The sequence below is a fragment of the Engystomops pustulosus genome, chromosome 1, assembly GCF_040894005.1.
Source record: "Engystomops pustulosus chromosome 1, aEngPut4.maternal, whole genome shotgun sequence".
Taxonomy (NCBI): domain Eukaryota; kingdom Metazoa; phylum Chordata; class Amphibia; order Anura; family Leptodactylidae; genus Engystomops; species Engystomops pustulosus.
Genome location: NC_092411.1, coordinates 160,656,137 through 160,674,134, shown reverse-complemented (window position 1 = coordinate 160,674,134; position 17,998 = coordinate 160,656,137). Strand labels below are relative to the sequence as shown.

Sequence of the window (17,998 nt, the reverse complement as noted above, 5' to 3'; positions counted from 1 at the left end):
AGGGAAAATCTTGGTATGGAGGACACAATTTCCTTACTACATTTGTTCATCAACGATTGCATACTTTCTGTACAACTGATTTTTATTTTAGTTCGGCTGTCTGCCCTCAATTAGCATTTGAGATACTTGGCGTCACATACAGACTATCAAGTAATGTAGGGGCCTACAGGAAACACTTCTTTCACTATGCCTATTTACCCCATTTACAGGTCAACTCTTCTGCACTACAAATTGTCACTGACAGAAATTCAGTGACATCACAGTAATAATGACAAAGGTGGATGCTGGGCGATGCAGTTTATTGTGATGCAATTGACTGTTTTGTTAGGTGGAGCACAAAACAGTCCACATCACATGGCCTGCACCTGCCTGGGCAGGTCATGTGATCCTCACTATGTTTGGCTGTAGTCGGTTGGTTGAAGTGCAGCCGGTATGGCCAGTGTTGTGATGAGGCATCATCTCAGTGGGGCAATGGCAGTCACACATCATTACTATGGTAACAGAGCAGGACAGTTTGTTAGATCATTACTGTGAGTAGATCAGAAGAGGGAGGAGGAGTTACTGACAACTGAAGCATCATGGGACTTGTAACTGTAGATGGCCATCTTAAAGATAACTCTGCCTACTTTAAAAAGGCAATAAAATTTTGTGAATATTAAAAGCAAACGATTTGTGCTCCGTTTTGTGATTAATGACAATGAGTTCTGTTGTATTTATATATTTATAGTATTATGGGTTTTTATATCAGACGATCACATTCCAGGAATACCCCTTTAAATATCGATAAGACAAAAGAAATAATAATTAAACCATATGCAAGTGTGTAAGGACATCTCCCCTAATGGTATAGATGACACGGTGGTGAAGTTGCATAAAATTATAAATATTTACATCAACATTCATTGGAAAGTTAAAGCAATCAAATTATATAAGCAGAGTTTATCAAAGTTGTATTTCTTGCTAAAACTGCACTCCTTTAGCATGTGCAGCAAATTGCTGCATCTTTTTAATTTGTGTGGTGACCAGTTACATTATATTCAGAGTGGTTTCTTTTGTGGCAACCCTAAATGATGCAGACTAAGGTCAAATTGAGAAATTATATAAGCTAGAAGTGTAATTGGAACCAAAATTTAAAGTTTTACCAATATCATGGAGAAGCGCTTATTAGCAAAGTTTGTATCCATCAATCCAGTATACCCTTTATATAGGCAAATGCAAGGCTGCAGTAATTTTATTCCTCCAAAAATATGTAGTAAGCTTTTTAAAAAGTCCTTTTTACGACCACTAATTTTTATAATATAATGAGGTTCTTGGAGGGGATATCATATGAGAGCAGTGACTCTCTTGTGCTCATTTGCATTTGACACAAGAGACATTTTTTTCTTCCTATAGGTAAATGAGCAAGTTTTAACATGAAAAGAGGGAAAACTAAAAAGGATAGGTCATAACTTACCTGAGGGTGCTGGTAGGTTAGTGGTATAAGCTGGTGTATCCAACCATGGTAATGATGAATGTCCACAATTATAATAAAATGGTAGGGTATCCAGTGCCTTGATTTATTCTGAATTAATTACAAAAAAATGGCATGATAATACAGCACATTGTCAATAAACAATTGGAAATCATGATTAGTGCACAAAATAAAACACCATGACACAAAGAAAATGCATGTATCCCTAACTAATAAAACATGAGGACATGCAGTAGGCTGCAAAGCTCCTGAGTATTACACTTTGCAATATACATTAAGGTTCTCAGAAGCACTGTCCATGAATCCCAACACCAGGTGACTCAGGAAAGGAAGAAAATAATATCATGCATGATTACACAAGGATCTTGCTTGCATTCTCAGACTTCAATCCTCCAAACAACAGCCAGGGCTTTTTAACACAAGTGGAATATTTGGGTGGCATCAGGAAAAATGCTCTTCTACAATGTGGTAGTAAACAATTCATGACAACACTGTTTTATAGCAGTTCCCAAGTATCACAATCAGATGAACCATGAATTAAAAATGTTCTCAAATGTATTTCAAAGTTGTTGTTTTTTTTTACCAAGATATTAAATAAAATGATGTTTTATTTCTCTCCTTGTGTTACTTTAAAGCTATTTGAAATGTTTCCTCAAAAGTTTGAAAAATAGAAAGAGAGAAGATCTTATATGCAGTTTTACCATAGCACCTAGAGAATGTATGTCCTCAGCTTATGTTGATTTCTAGCAGCAGTATTTTCCCCATTACTCTGCTGCACAGAATTCTTCCGACATCTCTGCTCTGCAAATGCCTGAGAGGTGCTTGAATCCATTCTTGAGATTGAAATATAGAAAGTGTTTTGCCAACTTAATGTTCAGAGTGTATGGATGGCAAGTACCCTAAATGCCAGCAGGCTGGGTAAGACTTTCTACAGAAGTCTCATTCAAGTCATATAAAGTTTGATTATCAGGCTCTTCATGAGTTGGACTTGTGATCCTTGGACGCTTGTTCATCTGTGCATCTTCTGTATCCTCAAAAGAAGCCCCAGTACTGACAGACTAGAAGCAAAAAAAGACAACGCGATTATAAAACATCTATTTCTAGGCTATTATACAAAGCAACTTTGATATTAAAAACCAAAAGAGTGGTTCATAAAGAGAATATGCAGGTAAAAATAAAAAAAAGGTTTACTTATATTTTACATAGGCACCAAATCAAAAACAATAAATAACAAAAGTCCTGAGAAGGCCGTCAAAGCAGGTCTGTGCTCAACCACAAACATGAGACATTGCAGCAACTGGATTCCCTCCAAAAATATACAAATACCTTCAATGAATACTGGAGTAATGTGTACCCGAAATACTACCACATTTACTGGAGCTTTTAGATCATTTCTAGGCAGTTTTCCTAACTGGTCTGAAAAAAAATGTCCTCTGTTAAATGGGTGCGACCTTGCAGGAATAAGCTCAGAAAAGTTTTGAGTATTGTGGTGCAGAAAACTAGACCATCTAATAGCAGGTGCAAAGTACAACTCACCAGTCTTATACTGCACCAGATTAACATGAGACATAGGTATTAATCTGGTGGAGCAGAGAACTGTCTGGATCTACTCTGCACTCTTCTACAAGACCAACACATTAACCCCTTCAGGACCACATCACATAAATATACACCAGCTTTCAGTGTGCTAGTTTGTAGAGCTGATGTATATTTACAGTCCTCCTTCTCCCTTTGATCCTGTTGTCACCGTTGAGGCAGGGAGTGGTATGCCTGAAGAGTGTTATAAGTAGGTTGTAAAAGCCTGTGGGTGGATTTATTAAAGCACTTGCGCCACAATTCTGATGTTTTTGTGACAAAAAACTAAAATGCACCATGCAAAATGCAAAGCTTTCAGACCTTTTTTAGGCACTTTTCCAACAGGTCCAACTAAAGGGTGTCACCTTCAGAAACTAATTGTGGCCTTTCGAGAAAAAAAGTATGGCTTGGAGGAAATCGCCCATGGGCCCCAAAATTCTGATGCACAGTTTAGAACAAAAAGTAGGTCTAAAAGTAGGAACTGACAGTCTTATGCTGCAGCAGAATTCATCTTCACAGTGATAAATCTAGCGCAGCAAAAGACAAGTGTTTCAGCTCCAGACTAGTAGAACCTGAGACACATTGTTAAATCCCCCTGTATGTCTAAATATACCCCATCCCCAAATCCCCTCGCTTCATAAAAAATGAGGGCTCTTGGAATGCAGTAACAATAGAAACAATATGTTTTTAATATATTGTGTGATGATATGCATTTTATGGGGTAACAATGTAACCAAAAGAGTGTAAAAGTTATGCTAATGAGCATGAAGGGATCTGTTGGCATGATGATATTACAGCAGGCAGATGGAGGGTGAAGGGGAGACTTTGTGAAGGTGCAGCATGGAGGGGTTCAGTATTTGTAGATCCCTTAAAGGGGATGTGCTTGAAACAGAAAACATAAAAGGAGTCTGCACTCCTTGTTCAAGTGGAATCCTATTCGTCAATCAATTTGGCAGATAGGGGATGCAATTAATTTGCAGTACAACCATTTGAAGCAGAGTTTTCTGTAATTTTTTTTAAAATAAAGAATATAATTAATAAAGCTCATGAGAAAAAATACGCACCAAACGACATTTCACTCTTTTTGGCAGCGGCTCTTCCAATGTGAAGATCTCACTGCGCTTTAACATTAACTGGGAAGCATCCTCAAACTCCACCTGGACAAGAGATACAGTAAGTATAAAAAAGAACAATACTAAAGCAAGTATATGCCAGGTAAAAGTACCGCTTTAGTGACAAATAAACCGGCACAGGGAATGGTCACTGTGCCTGCCGCCTGCAGATACATAACTTTAACGAAAAGGAAAAAAAAAAAAAAAAACTGTTACAACTGTACATCCTATACATATATATATATTTTTTTTAAATCTAAAAAATTTGCAGAATTTAGCATCAGGAGCTTAAGAATTTATATTCTACATCAAACGAACTAATTAGCCACGCCCACCAATTTTAACCTCGTCTACTCCGCCCCTAACAAATTTTTGTGCTTTTGCTAAGAATTACAGTATTTCGAAGATGATCATCTAATTAGAGTGGCTGAATGTAGACTTAAGCCAGGGAGAGACATTTATAGTTACATTTACAGTTTATTTGTTCTTGGCAGTCATACATTGTCCATATATTTGAAATAGAGGATCAAAGGGGTTCTCCAGTCATAGCTTGCTGATCGATGGGGGTCCCAATGATGGCTGAGCGCTGTACTCGCCATTCTTTGGCAGTGCCATAAAAATGCATGCACCACACCTATTTAACTCTGTACTACAGATCCCCATTCTCGTGATCCATAGTCACTGGGACCCCCACTGATCAACAAGTTAGGCCCTATCCAGTGAAGATGACTGGAGAACCCCTTTAAGCTTTTGGCAAAATATGGTTCACTCAAGCATATTTAACATATCTCAAAACAGGAAATGTACAACATTAGCCAGTAAAACAGTTCCTTGTGTACACCAAGAAACCACATCATCTAAATGTATGCTGTCTGTATTGCACAGTTGTCTTTACCATTTGCCTACTCAGACTTGCCAGAGACACAGTTTAGTAAGCTTATCTTTCAGTAATGATGACAGTGTATAAAACACTGCATTACAATAGTAGTACAGAGCATTAGACAAACGACAAACAAAATGTAAAATTAAGCATGGTAAAAAAAACAAACATAACATAACATTGGGTGTTGCCAAGCGCAATACAACTTGGCCTGTAGGTGTAAATGTCATCAAGAAACAATGTAAAACTTCTGTAATTTCTAACCACTATGGTAATAAATACAAAATAAAACAATACAACTATGTAAAAAAACAAGCACCAAAATGTACCTCTCTCCCCCCCCTATATAAAAAAACGCACCAGATTGTGGAAATGTGGCAACATGAAATTCCACTGCGTAAAAAATAAACATAAAAAAAATTGGTATCTCAATACCGCATGGTGAATGCCAAAAAAGGTCACCAAAATTGCAATTTTCCCCAATTAAGAATCAAAGTCAGCAATAAATTCTACGTACTGTAAAATGGCGCCCTTTAAAAATTCAACCAGCAAAAAGCAAGCCCTGATATGACTATAACAACCAAAAATTTTACATTTTATGGCTTTTGATTGGCCAGTGTGAAAAAATAATCAGATGTTTTTAGGAAAGACATTTTGGCCCAAAACAACAAGCTAGCTGTCTTTGAGTGAAGAGTGAGTGACTAATGGAAGAGTTAGAAGAATGATACAAGCAATGAGGTTAAACTGACCTATAGACATATAGAAAGCAATGGATTTAGGCAGCTGGCAGTAGGAATGGCTGAACATGCAGTCTAGATAACTGCTTACCTGATAAATGAGGCTGACATTAGATGAAATAAATTTAGCTTTGTAAATATTCCCATCTATCCACCTCAGATCCACAACTTCTCCCTCTGCTGGTGGCCCATCTTGTACACAATCTCTGCTCTGAATAGCAAATGGAAAGACATTACCTCATGTGAATATTAAAAAGTGCAAACAAAATGGATTGTTTATTATCTCAAACTTATCGCAAAAGAGAACTGCAGCACACTACAACAGGAATAAACAAGAAAATAAAGTATCATTGCAGGTGCTGCATCACAGTAATAAAAGTAAAAAATAATAGAAAACTTTATTACATATTAAAAACATGGGTGTGATGAGATACTGAATACAAGCCTGCTAACTTAGATAAAAATAAATATAATACAAAAAAAAATAATAAATAGTCCTGTCTACCAAACTGCCATTTACCAGAACTATAAGAAGGGAAAGCTCACCAAGATATTTTCAGGATACACGTTGTCACTGTATGAGCCATCATCAAAGTTGACCTCATAGAAAATGTGTGTAGCGCATCCAATCACCTGGCATCGATAGTACAAACCGTTCCGATTGCGACCAATGACAGTTTGGCCTACACTCACCTCCTTGGAGTCTGTAATCTGTTAGAATAAGGTAGCGTTGATTGTCAGACGATAACAAGAACAACTTTACCAAACTTCAAGATGTTGTATAAATTCAAAATAATTAAAACTACCAGGGTATTATACAATATGAATGACCCTATTGGTTCTTTCATTAACATGAGGTGTAAAGAAGAGAACCAGCAGTAATGAATGTTAAATAATGTACAGGCAGTCCCCTACCTAAGAACACCTAACTTACAGGCGACCCTTAGTCACAAACGGACCTCTGGTAATTTACTGTACTTTAGCCCTAGGCTACAATAAACAGCTATAACAGTTATTAAAGGGGTCTGCAATGAAGCGTCATTGTTACTCCTGGTTCTTAAAGAGAATCCAACATTTTTAAAATCCAATTGTCAGAGAGCAAAAAAAAATTTGTCTGGAGTTACATTTATAAAATAAACAGTTCTGATCTACATACAAATTCAACTTAAGAACAAACCTACATAACCTAACTTGTACGTTACCTGGGGACTGCCTGTGTAGTCTACTTTTAATTTTTAGAAATTATCTTTGTCCAGTATACCTGGTAATTGTTATAAGAGGCTGATGAATGCCATTAACCCCTTAAGTACCGGGCCCTTTTTCGTTTTTGCATCTTTTTTTTTTTTCACTCCCCACCTTCAAAAATCTATAACTTTTTTATTTTTCGATGTAAAGAGCTGTGTATGGGCTTGTTTTCTGCATAACAAATTGCACTTCATAGTGGTGGTATTTAATATTCTATGCTGTGTACTGGGAAGCAGGAAAAAAAATTCTGAATGCAGTGAAAATGATGAAAAACACATTTGCGCCATTCCTTGTGGGCTTGGATTTTACGGCTTTCACAGTGTGCCCCAAATGACAGGTATACTTCATTCACTGGGTCAGTACGATCACGGTGATACCATGCATAGGTTTTATAATGTTTTCATACTGTACATTTACAAAAATTAATACCTCCTTTACAAAAAAAAAAATTCTTAATTTTGCCGTCTTCTGACACTATTAAGTTTTTCACACTTTGGTGTACAGAGCTGAGGGTCGTGTCATTTTTTGCGACTTTTGATGATGTTTTCAATCTTTCTATTTTTAGGACTCTACGATCTTTTGATCACTTTTTATTGAAATTTGTAATATTTTTCAAAATGGCAAAAAAAATGCCAAAGTGACTTTGGGCGCTATTTGCCGTTACGGGTTTGAAGGGCACCTACCACCACAAATCTACCTATAAAGGTAGATCGGGTGGTAGGTGAATCAATGGGACGTGAGGATAGCCCTTTTAAGGGCTAATCCTCACATCCCCGCACTTTTTTGTAAACATTTATTACCCTAATATGTTAATTTTGTCATGCGGCTACTTGGGCGTGGAGTAGCCGCATCTGAGGTTACATGAGGCGGCTACTCCACGCCCCGGTAGCCACTTTACCCCTCCTACTCACCATGTTCGGCGCGCAGCTGCTCGTAGCTGCGCGCCCTCGTCCGGCGATCCTGCCGTCTGCGCATGCGCAGAACAGCAGGCCCGCGCCTGTGCAGCCCCGGCTTCGGAGCAGTGACCGCGCAGGCGCGGGCCTGCTGTTCTGCGCATGCGCAGACGGCAGGATCGCCGGACGAGGGCGCGCAGCTACGAGCAGCTGCGCGCCAAACATGGTGAGTAGGAGGGGTAAAGTGGCTACCGGGGCGTGGAGTAGCCGCCTCATGTAACCTCAGATGCGGCTACTCCAAGTAGCCGCATGACAAAATTAACATATTAGGGTAATAAATGTTTACAAAAAAGTGCGGGGATATGAGGATTAGCCCTTAAAAGGGCTATCCTCACGTCCCATTGATTCACCTACCACCCGATCTACCTTTATAGGTAGATTTGTGGTGGTAGGTTTCCTTTAAACGCAGTGAAAAACCGTAATTATTATTTTTTGATAGATCAGACATTTTCGGACACGGCGATACCTAATGTGTTTATGATTTTTACTATTTATTTATATTTATATAACTTCTAGGGAAAGGGGGGCGATTTGAATGTTTAACCCCTTCACGCTCCGCGGCGGATATATCCGCCACGGAGCGCAGTGACTTAGCGCTCAGTGGCGGATATATCCGCCACGGCGCTTATGCCGGCTCGGCTCTGGATCAGAGCCGAACCGGCATCGGGAAACACGGGGTGCCGGCTGTAACTAATAGCCGGCACCCCAGTGTAACACCCGCGATCGGAGTTGTCTCCGATCGCGGGTGCTTAACCCTTTAGATGCCGCGGTCAGCGCGACCGCGGCATCTAACAAGTATCTGGGGGGTCTTTCCCCCACGATCGGCCCCCCCGAACCGTTTTCGGGGGGCGCCGATCGTTGCTATAGTAACTCTGGGGTCCGATCTGGACCCCAGAGTTACTAGCAAGAATTGCCAGTAAGATGGCGTCTGTGACGTCATCTTACTGGCAAAGTGCCAGCCTATGCAAGTGCATAGGCTGACACTGATAATACTCTGCAATACATCAGTATTGCAGAATATTATCATGAAGAAGCAATCAGATGATTGCTTGTTCATATCCCATGGTATAAAAGTGAAAAAGTAAAAAAAAAAGTTATTCAATAAAAAAATAAAGTCATAAATCACTAAAAATGCCCCAAACCCCCAAAACATATAAAGAGACATATAACTCAAAAAAAAGTCTAAATCATAACACAAACCCCACATATATAGTATCACCGCGTCCGTAACAACCCGTAGAATAAAAGTAAATCATTATTGAACCCCCACGATAAACGCCGTAAAAAAAAACTGTTATAAACCCTCCAAAAATTATGATTTTTACCTTTTCAATCCCACAAAAAATGCTATAAAATGCGACCAAAAAAACATATGTACTCAGACATGATACTGGTGCAAAGTACAACATGTCCCGCAAAAAACAAGCCATCAACCAGCTCCGTAGCCAAAAACGTAACAAAGTTATGCCACTTGGAAGATGGCAATACAAAAATTATAGATTTTTCCCCACATTAGGGTTTTGTTTGACAAATTTAGTAAAACGTAAGAAAATATATTCATGTCTGGTATCCCCGTAATCGTATCGACCCATAGAATAAAGATAACAGGATTATTAGTCTATACGGTGAACACCAAAAAAAAAAAAGTCAAAAATCCAGTACAGAATTGATGCTTTTCTACTCCTGCCCTCAAAAAAAGTTCCTAAATTTTCAACAATAGGTGATACCAACCCCAAAATGGTAACAATGGAAAAAGCATCTCATCCCGCAAAAAAAATGCCGTCACATGGCCCCAATAACGAAAAAGCGAAAATTTTATAGCCTTCAAAAGGGGCCAATGAGGAAACTAAAATCCTGGCAGCTGCAGCGCCCTCCTTCCCTTCTGCGCCTTGCTGTGCGCCCATAAAACAAGTCACAGCCACATGTGGGGGGTCTTTGTACTCAGGAGAAATTGCAGAACAAATTGTATGGTGGGTTTTCTCTTTTTATATTTTGGAAATGTGTAAATTTTAGTGCTAAATGAACGTATAAGGGAACAGTATGACCATTCTAAATTTCACCTCCATTTTGATTCAATTACTATGAAGATCTCAAGGGGTTAACAATCTTCGTAAAAGCTGTTTCTGATAGCTTGAGGGGTGCAGATTTGAAAATGGGTAGATTATATAGGGGGTTTTGATGCTAAATATGTAAAATTTCATTCAAAACTGTATTTATCCCCAAAATAGTCAATTCTGAAAATCCGGAAAATCGCTATTCTATTTGTAAGCCGCGTGACATCAAAATAAATTATCCAGACATTTCAGAAATTATGAAAATGTAAAGTAGACAAATGGGAAATGTTATTCAGCAACTTATTTAGCTGGTAAATCTATCTGCCTGAAAACGCAATGATTTAGAATTTCGAAAATGGCAAATTTTTCAAAAAATTTATCATATTTTCTTTTTTTTGTAAATAAACGCAAAACTTATCAGCCAAAATTTACCACTAAAATGAAGTACAACATGTGGGGAAAAAATAATCTCAGAATCGTTTTGATAAGTAACAGTGTTCAAAAGTTATAACCATATAAAGCGAAGCAAGTCAGAATCCAAAAAATCGGGCTGAGCCTTAAGCTGTAAAATGGCTGCGTCCTTAAGGGGTTAAATTTTTTTAACATAATTTTTATTTTTACTTTTTTTTTTCCCCCTAGGTTGTCTGATTGATCCTACCATATACTGCCATACTACTGTATGGAAGTATATGGGGATTTTGCACACCATCTATTATAATGTGCAAATCACATTGACTACCTAGATCATGATCTTTGTGTGACCCGAGGCTGTCATGGCATTGCTTCCCATAACATCACGGGAAGCAATGATCAGAGCCAAGATGGTGGCGGCTAGCACTGATCGCGGGTGTTAGCGACGGGCATTTGTTTCATTGTGAAGCAAACACCTGGTGAATATGAAGAGGGCTCAGCCAGTGAGCCCTCTTAATAATCCCCCATGCACAACAAGACATAAGGGTATCTTATTGCGCTATGGGGGGTTAAACCCAGGGAAAGTAAATAATAATCGAACGATACTTACAGATTGACCATTTGCCTTGTGCTTGAAGCATGTGATTGATACAACATAAGGCCAATCGTCAGGCTCCATGGAAATACCAGCTGCATGTGCACATGTGACATGAAAGGAGGTGGAACATCGATCAACAGAACACTGGACACAAGCGGCAACCTCTTTTCGAATTTTTTTCCGGCAATATACACATCTCTGAATTTTAAAAAAACAAATGTCAATAAAATCCAAAATTAGACAAGCCAAATTTGGTGTTTATTTTAGCCAATTTGCTTTATTTGGTCAAGATAAACTCACCAGTCTCCACCTCTGTTCTGGAATGGTACTGATATCAACTGGGTGCCGCTCAATCACATTTCTAAAACGAGCTTCCGGAATTGCAATAGCACAGACAATATGCACCCATCTGAAAAGTTTCAAATTAAGACAAAATAATTTAACAAAAAAAAACGATATCATGGAGTTCCTTCTATCCTCCTTAGTGTAACCCATCAGAACAGCAGACTGTAATTTATCTTCTCACTCTTTGCTGATTAACTGTTAACTCTTAACCAGATGATTTCACATATTGGGAATGTTGTCAAGTGATTATTACAAATCAAATAGGATTTAAAATGCCTTAAGTAATTCTGTGAGAATACAAACTAACCGATTGTCTGTTGAAGACTTCAAAGCTCCTCCTCGAAGATTACACAAGCTGCAATCCTGCAGATAAGCAAAAAGCAGTTCAAATAAGTGTCTTAACTGTAGTAGACAGAATAGCTCATATAAAGGTATTGTAAAACATGGACGGTAGACTCTGGGGACTACTTTGGGATACAGTGCTTGTCCGAGGAGGCGGTGACTGCCACATGGGAAGGGGCGGACCGGGAAAGAAGCAGCGCCTCAAACGGCCCCCCTAACTCGCCCCCCCCGGACCAAACTCACAGCTTACTTTAGTAAGCAGCTTCTAGTGCTTTTTTTTTAGGGTGAAAGGTCCTCTTTAAATGCAATTCAAATGGAATACAATACATATCCATTTGACATTACAAGGGGCAGAATTAGGCTAGTAAGGGATTTCCACATTTAGATTTCAAAAGTGTCTAGAGAATAGGTAGTAAATGTGTGTGCTCAATGGGGACCAACACATGAAACCCAACATTAATGGCTAAGTCAGTCTCACACTAAGAATAGAGCAGCAGTGTTCAAGTGACATAGGAGTCCGTTCCTTGTCATGGTTGAGGGTCCCATCAGAGATGAATGTGGGAAAACTCATTTTACTAATAGCAAGAGCATTACTCACAGCATTCCAAGCACAAGCTGAACAACGCGAGCAAATCCAGTTTTCCTTTACTAAATCTGGATGAATTCCGTAACAGCCTGAAAAAAAAAAAAACAAATATAGAAAGTTGTAGGGAAGACACTTCAGTTAAGGAGAATGGTGATAAAGGGTATACTCAAGACATACTCACTGGCATGGACTTGAACACAACATTTCACACAGGACAGAAGGGGGCTTGTGCCATCTTCTCCAATGTATGTGCTCACTGGTAGAGGATCCACATTACTTTCACTGGGTGTAAAACACATCTCTGGTATAATGGGCTTTGTTTTCTGTCCTTGTTTAGGACTGGCTGATTCAGACAGCTGAGAAATATCCTGTGAAAAGTTTATGAATATTTAGAAATTCCATTACAAGCATTTTGAGAATTCACAACACATTTCATAGGAGACAGGATGCTAAGTGGGAAGACACAAGTATGGCCTAGTTCACACCTGTGTTCAAACTTCCGCTATTAATTTCCATCACAAAAATTATAACAATGAAAGACTGATTTCACTTGATATTTCCGTTGTTGGCTTGCATTACTTCTGTTAAGCTTCTGCCAAGAGGAGAATGGGATGGAAACTGCAAAACATTTTTTTTCAGTCTGAAATAAAGGAAGACTAACGGAAGTGGTGCAGACAGACACTTACGGAAGCCATTAAAAAGTCCAATGACTTAAATGGATATTTTAATGGATCCATTGGTCTTCCGTTATCATTATTATTGTAGTGACCGAAGTTAATAGCTCAGGTTCAAACTCAGGTGGTGACTGAGCCTAATAATGAAAATAACTTAGTGGAATAGAATGTCTTAATACCTGTTGGCAAGGATGAAATAGGGAACACACCGCACAATATGGCTCTACCAGGGCAGCTATGGCATTGTATTTTCTTTCAGCGAAAAAGTTTGGTGGCTTGTTCTTCCACAAGTGTGACAGGAGTTTAGGGAGTGTTTCAGAATCACCAGATTCATCTTCAGCAGAGAATGGGATGGAATCTGCAAAGGATTTTTGGGAATCGGTATGGTTATATGTATAACAATATGTTCACACACAGCATTTTCATGGTTTGTTTTGCACTTCGTGTTTTTTCCTTCATGACAAGTCAAATGAGATTTTGCGATAGGTTTTGTTTGTATATTTAAAAATGTCAATAAAATTCTATAATAAAAAAAAAATTACAAATGAAAAAAATTATGTAAATGGCAAGCTTTTACAGATTTATGCAAATTGTAAATATACTGAATTGCAAAGCTTAAAGCATGCTAAGAGGGTCGAAAAAAATGTTTTTAAAAAATGGTTACATACAAATTCAACTTAAGAACAAACCTACGGACCCTATCTTGTACGTAACCCGGGGACTGCCTGTAAAGTAAAATAGCGGCCAAAAGAAAAAAGGTTTTCCCGCTTCCCAGTGCACGACGTGGAATATTAAATACAGCCACTACAAAGTACAATTTGTGATGCAGAAAATAAGCCATCACACAGCTCTTTAAATGGAAAAGGTGTGGATTGAAAAATGGAAAAACAAAAACAAAAAAAGGCCAAGTCCTTAAGGGGTAAAACTGAAGTTTATGCACTGGAGTGCATAAATGGATGTGTTGTCATCCAGGTAAATTGCCATTCTGTTTAACGTCTTTGGGACAAAACAACATTGCACAACTCTATACATGGCTTGAATTTTGTGCATTGGGGATGCCCGTTTTTGTGGGATAACCCCTTTAAAAGTATTAAAATCTGCTTCACTGTACTACACACTTTTACATGAACAACAGATTAATTAATGTCACTCATAGTAAAAAAAAAAAAAAAACAAAACAAAAAAAAAAAAAAAACACCTAGTCTAAAGAATTAATAACTTTGTCCCAAACCATGTAAGAAGATCTAGTAAAGCAATGAAAAATGAACACACCAATCTTATGTAGCTTGAAAACCATAAACCCTTTGGCAATTCATTACAGATGATGTGACACTTGAGATGGAGAAATTCGACTAGTAGAACAGCACATGGCTTATTCTTTGGTATGTGACAGATTGTTTTGGAAACATTTTGTGATAAACAAAAAAAAAAAATGTAATACAAAAGGACAATTGCTTTCTATGAGATTGCTGACCAGAAGTATTACCATCATCACTGGACACATCTTGCTTGACTACAGATAAAGGAGAGCGGGTTGGCGGTCTACCCAATGGATGACGTCTGCTCTTCTTAATTTTCATTTCTGGAAAGAGGGCCTGATGTTGAAGGAATATGAAAAAGGAAAAGAACATTCATGTGGTGCATGTTATCAGACAAGTAATAATAAGCACATGTGATGGTATTGCACCTTAGGTACTCCCACTTTTTTAGGAATTCCAATGGAATGCTCAACTTCTTTTCTGTCCAATTCTGTGGCAAAGTGTTCAAATGCTTCTTGGTAGGACATCCTTGTCTTCTCAAATATGATCTTCTTTGACTCAGGGACAACAAAGAGTTTAGGAACTAGACGTTGGGGCTTAAATTCACCCTCTCCCGACAAGTCTAAAGAAGAGTTTGAATTTTTGGGCTTCCTCCCACATTTTTTGGGTTTCAAAAAACAAGGAAATGTTGCCATTGGATTTTTCAAAATGTCTATAAATAGAAAAAAACAAAAAAGAGAAATCAACATTTTTGTTGGCTATTTAATAAAGTGCCTCCCAACGGGGCTCTGGTAACACCCCCAGAGCCCTTCAGGATCGCTAGCACAATTGTAAAAGTTTATTTTAGAAGAAAGAAGGCCATGGATAACTAATAATAAGAAGATAACCACAGTCACAATGCCTGGCTCTATGAGTAAGTATCTCTGGATTTCCTTCAGCATTTTCATTTGGGACATACAATGGTAACTATTAGCCCTTACATGTGATGCACTAGCATATTCTGTGAATATACCTCTTACATATATTAAGCGTGGTATTTATGTGGTGATGAATTATATGGACCTTCGGAAAGAGCTTATTTGTGATATGTATTGTTGTAGTGTGTTTTATTGGTATTCTTTAATTGATATTCTTCTGAATTGTTTTAAATTATGTTGTGATTTGTGGATATGGACCAATGTCACTCATGTGCTCTTAATTAGATTTAAGTTCCAAATTTGCAGGATCCACCATACATCTAAAACGAAGAGGATCCTAGAAATCTATTTAAAACCAGGATAGGACAATGCTGGATTTTATCATGGCAGATTATTTGTTCCAATAGGAGAGAAGTCACTTCTACCATATACTGATGGAAATTTACCTGAACACATGATGAAGGTATGTCAATAAAAAAAATTTGGCATATTGACACCGCAGATCTAAATAATTACAAACCCAGTTGGTAAATTAGGTATAACATGAAGAATCCGTTTTATTGACTGTAATATAAGGAACAGTTTTATTCACAAACGAACCACAGATTGACTTGTATGTAAGACTAGGGTGGAAAATGAAGATGCTACTCTTTAAAAAAAGAAAAAGTCCAGCAGCAGCAATTATACAATGTCCAGCAGCAAGCCCCTCATTAGTAAAATGCCCACAGTAGAGCCCCCTTCATAATGTAATTTCACGTTATAGTAATTGAGCAGAACACATCAACCAGTGCAGCTACTCAGGTCGGGGAGAGAAAAAAAATTAGCTGTGGGGAGTGCCAGAGGAAAGTACCAAGTCTTTTTTTTATCTATACTCAAGTATAAACCAAGTGGGTCTTTTTCAGCAAACATTGTGCAGAAAAATTTAGCTTACCGTATACATATACTCGAGTATAAGCCGACCCGAGTATAAGCCGAGGCACCTAATTTTAGCACCAAAACCAGGGAAAACATATTAACTCGGGTATGCATTGGTCACAGCCTCCCAGCCCCCTGTGGTAAGTGGCCAGCCCCATTATATCAGCGCCGGCTGACGTCATAGCTGCTCGGCCAATGCGCAAGGCCTTGCCGCTGCCAACGGAAGAAGATGAGACCTGGGGGAGGGGGGGGGGCGCCGGTAAGGTGAGTTTTGACTTGACTTCAGTATAAGCCTGACTGTTTCAGCACATTTTTTGAGCTGCAAAATTCGGCTTATACTCGAGTATATATGGCATGTTAAAGCATAACTGTAAAGTTACTGACAAAAATTAGTTTTAGCACAGCTGGAGTCAGCCTTTGACAACAATTTCAACAATACATATATCATGCTGCTAGCTTCTTCCTAACGTTATATACAGCCTTGTATATCCATCAGCTCTTCTTATAATATCATATCATGGCCGGCACTTCCTGGTTGTGACATTAGCTAAGGGCACTGAGGGTTTTCATATGAATCAGGATGTTTGTTATTGGCCAACCTAAAGCACTTGCACCTTACACTACCCTATTACTGCCCTTCCCAATAAGCTTCCTTTCGTCCTATACGGTTTCCCACTGTTACCAAAATGTATGACAAATGGAGATAAGCCTAGGTGGACAAAGTAAATCCTCTGCTAGCAGCTAAACACCTGCAGATAGCTAATTAGAGTAATTTTTTTTTATAATTAACAGTTGTTCTTTAGTAATTCCATTGCATTTATAATGGGTCTGTGAGCTGTCTTTGTAATATTTCATAGACATTTGAAAATCACTTACACAAAAAAGCAAAAAAAAAAAATTCTGGGTACAAACCTTCAGAACACATATTGCTGCCGTCCTCACAGTCCTTTCCATCTTCCATTTTACCATCCAGGAGAGCATCAGGCCCATATACTTTCTGTCTTCGTGGTTGGCTACGTTTTTTGTACTTCCTGGAAAGCAATTTTATTACATTTTCCTTTTTTACTTCTGTTTTAATATATTTGCATATCTTTTGATAAACAAAATGTACTGTTGCATCGATTCATAAAAACACAATACCAAACAAGCATTTGTAAACAGGGGCATGTATGTTAACTCCAAGAGAGAGAAGACGAGAGATTGTTGCAACAGAAATGTATACAAAAATTTAATTTCTAGTAACTTTGGAAATAAACTAACTTATGATTTCTAATACAAAATCACCTGCGGCCGACTTTTCCTTGAGCTTTTCTCTCTAACCAAGCTTCCAGCTCAGGACTAGAAACCTCTGTTGGTTTCAAATGGTCAAGAACAGTAATATCCTTCCCCTGCTTCCACATTTCATAACGGCCCGGTTGAAGAAATTTCACAAATACATCCATAGAGATCTTTACCATGTCTTTTCGACATGTGCACTGTGAAGAGGAAAATTAAAAGATGAGATGTAGTGGAAGAATTACCATACATACTAAACCCTGAGAAAATACAAGGCAAACCTGTGTCGCCATTTTTCCATAATCAATCCAGCGCAACGTTGCAAAGTTGGTGGACTCGGCACAGTTGAAGCCATGATTAAATCCTGCATGGTACCCATATGGAAAAGTTATCATAAATTCTCCAGCTTCTTGTGTGATCTATGTAACAAGAGAGGACATTGAACAAGCTGCATTCTTATTGGGACAAAAATGGTTTTCTACCACTGTGTTCACACAACTAACCCGATCAAAAGGAATCCCATACTTCTTTAAAATGGATGGAGAAATAAGAGTCATTTTATGCCTCAAAAAAGCATCACAACCTTGAGAACTTCCTGGAAAAAACCCTGTAAAGAAAAAAAAAAAAAAATCTGTAAATTGGGGCCAAA

General features: G+C 38.3%; 1 protein-coding gene across 6 annotated transcripts in view; it reads right to left on the bottom strand.

Moving 5' to 3' along the window:
* Nucleotides 1-1,527: 1,527 nt before the first annotated feature.
* Nucleotides 1,528-17,998, bottom strand: part of LOC140065799 (lysine-specific demethylase 4B-like) — a 37,085-nt gene continuing 20,614 nt past the window's right edge. For 5 of the 6 annotated variants that reach the window (XM_072113381.1, XM_072113371.1, XM_072113369.1 and 2 more), the window contains exons 7-22: nucleotides 17,853-17,956; nucleotides 17,631-17,768; nucleotides 17,359-17,549; nucleotides 16,987-17,105; nucleotides 14,671-14,954; nucleotides 14,458-14,578; nucleotides 13,163-13,341; nucleotides 12,491-12,677; nucleotides 12,322-12,398; nucleotides 11,689-11,744; nucleotides 11,337-11,445; nucleotides 11,049-11,234; nucleotides 6,322-6,486; nucleotides 5,867-5,986; nucleotides 4,111-4,203; nucleotides 1,528-2,529 (exon numbers count right to left, since the gene is read on the bottom strand). In XM_072113381.1, coding sequence (XP_071969482.1) covers nucleotides 2,371-2,529; nucleotides 4,111-4,203; nucleotides 5,867-5,986; nucleotides 6,322-6,486; nucleotides 11,049-11,234; nucleotides 11,337-11,445; nucleotides 11,689-11,744; nucleotides 12,322-12,398; nucleotides 12,491-12,677; nucleotides 13,163-13,341; nucleotides 14,458-14,578; nucleotides 14,671-14,954; nucleotides 16,987-17,105; nucleotides 17,359-17,549; nucleotides 17,631-17,768; nucleotides 17,853-17,956 — 2,288 coding nt within the window. In that variant the 3' untranslated portion in view covers nucleotides 1,528-2,370. The remainder of the gene's footprint in view (nucleotides 2,530-4,110; nucleotides 4,204-5,866; nucleotides 5,987-6,321; nucleotides 6,487-11,048; nucleotides 11,235-11,336; nucleotides 11,446-11,688; nucleotides 11,745-12,321; nucleotides 12,399-12,490; nucleotides 12,678-13,162; nucleotides 13,342-14,457; nucleotides 14,579-14,670; nucleotides 14,955-16,986; nucleotides 17,106-17,358; nucleotides 17,550-17,630; nucleotides 17,769-17,852; nucleotides 17,957-17,998) is intronic. The other variant, XM_072113375.1, reaches the window with a different exon arrangement.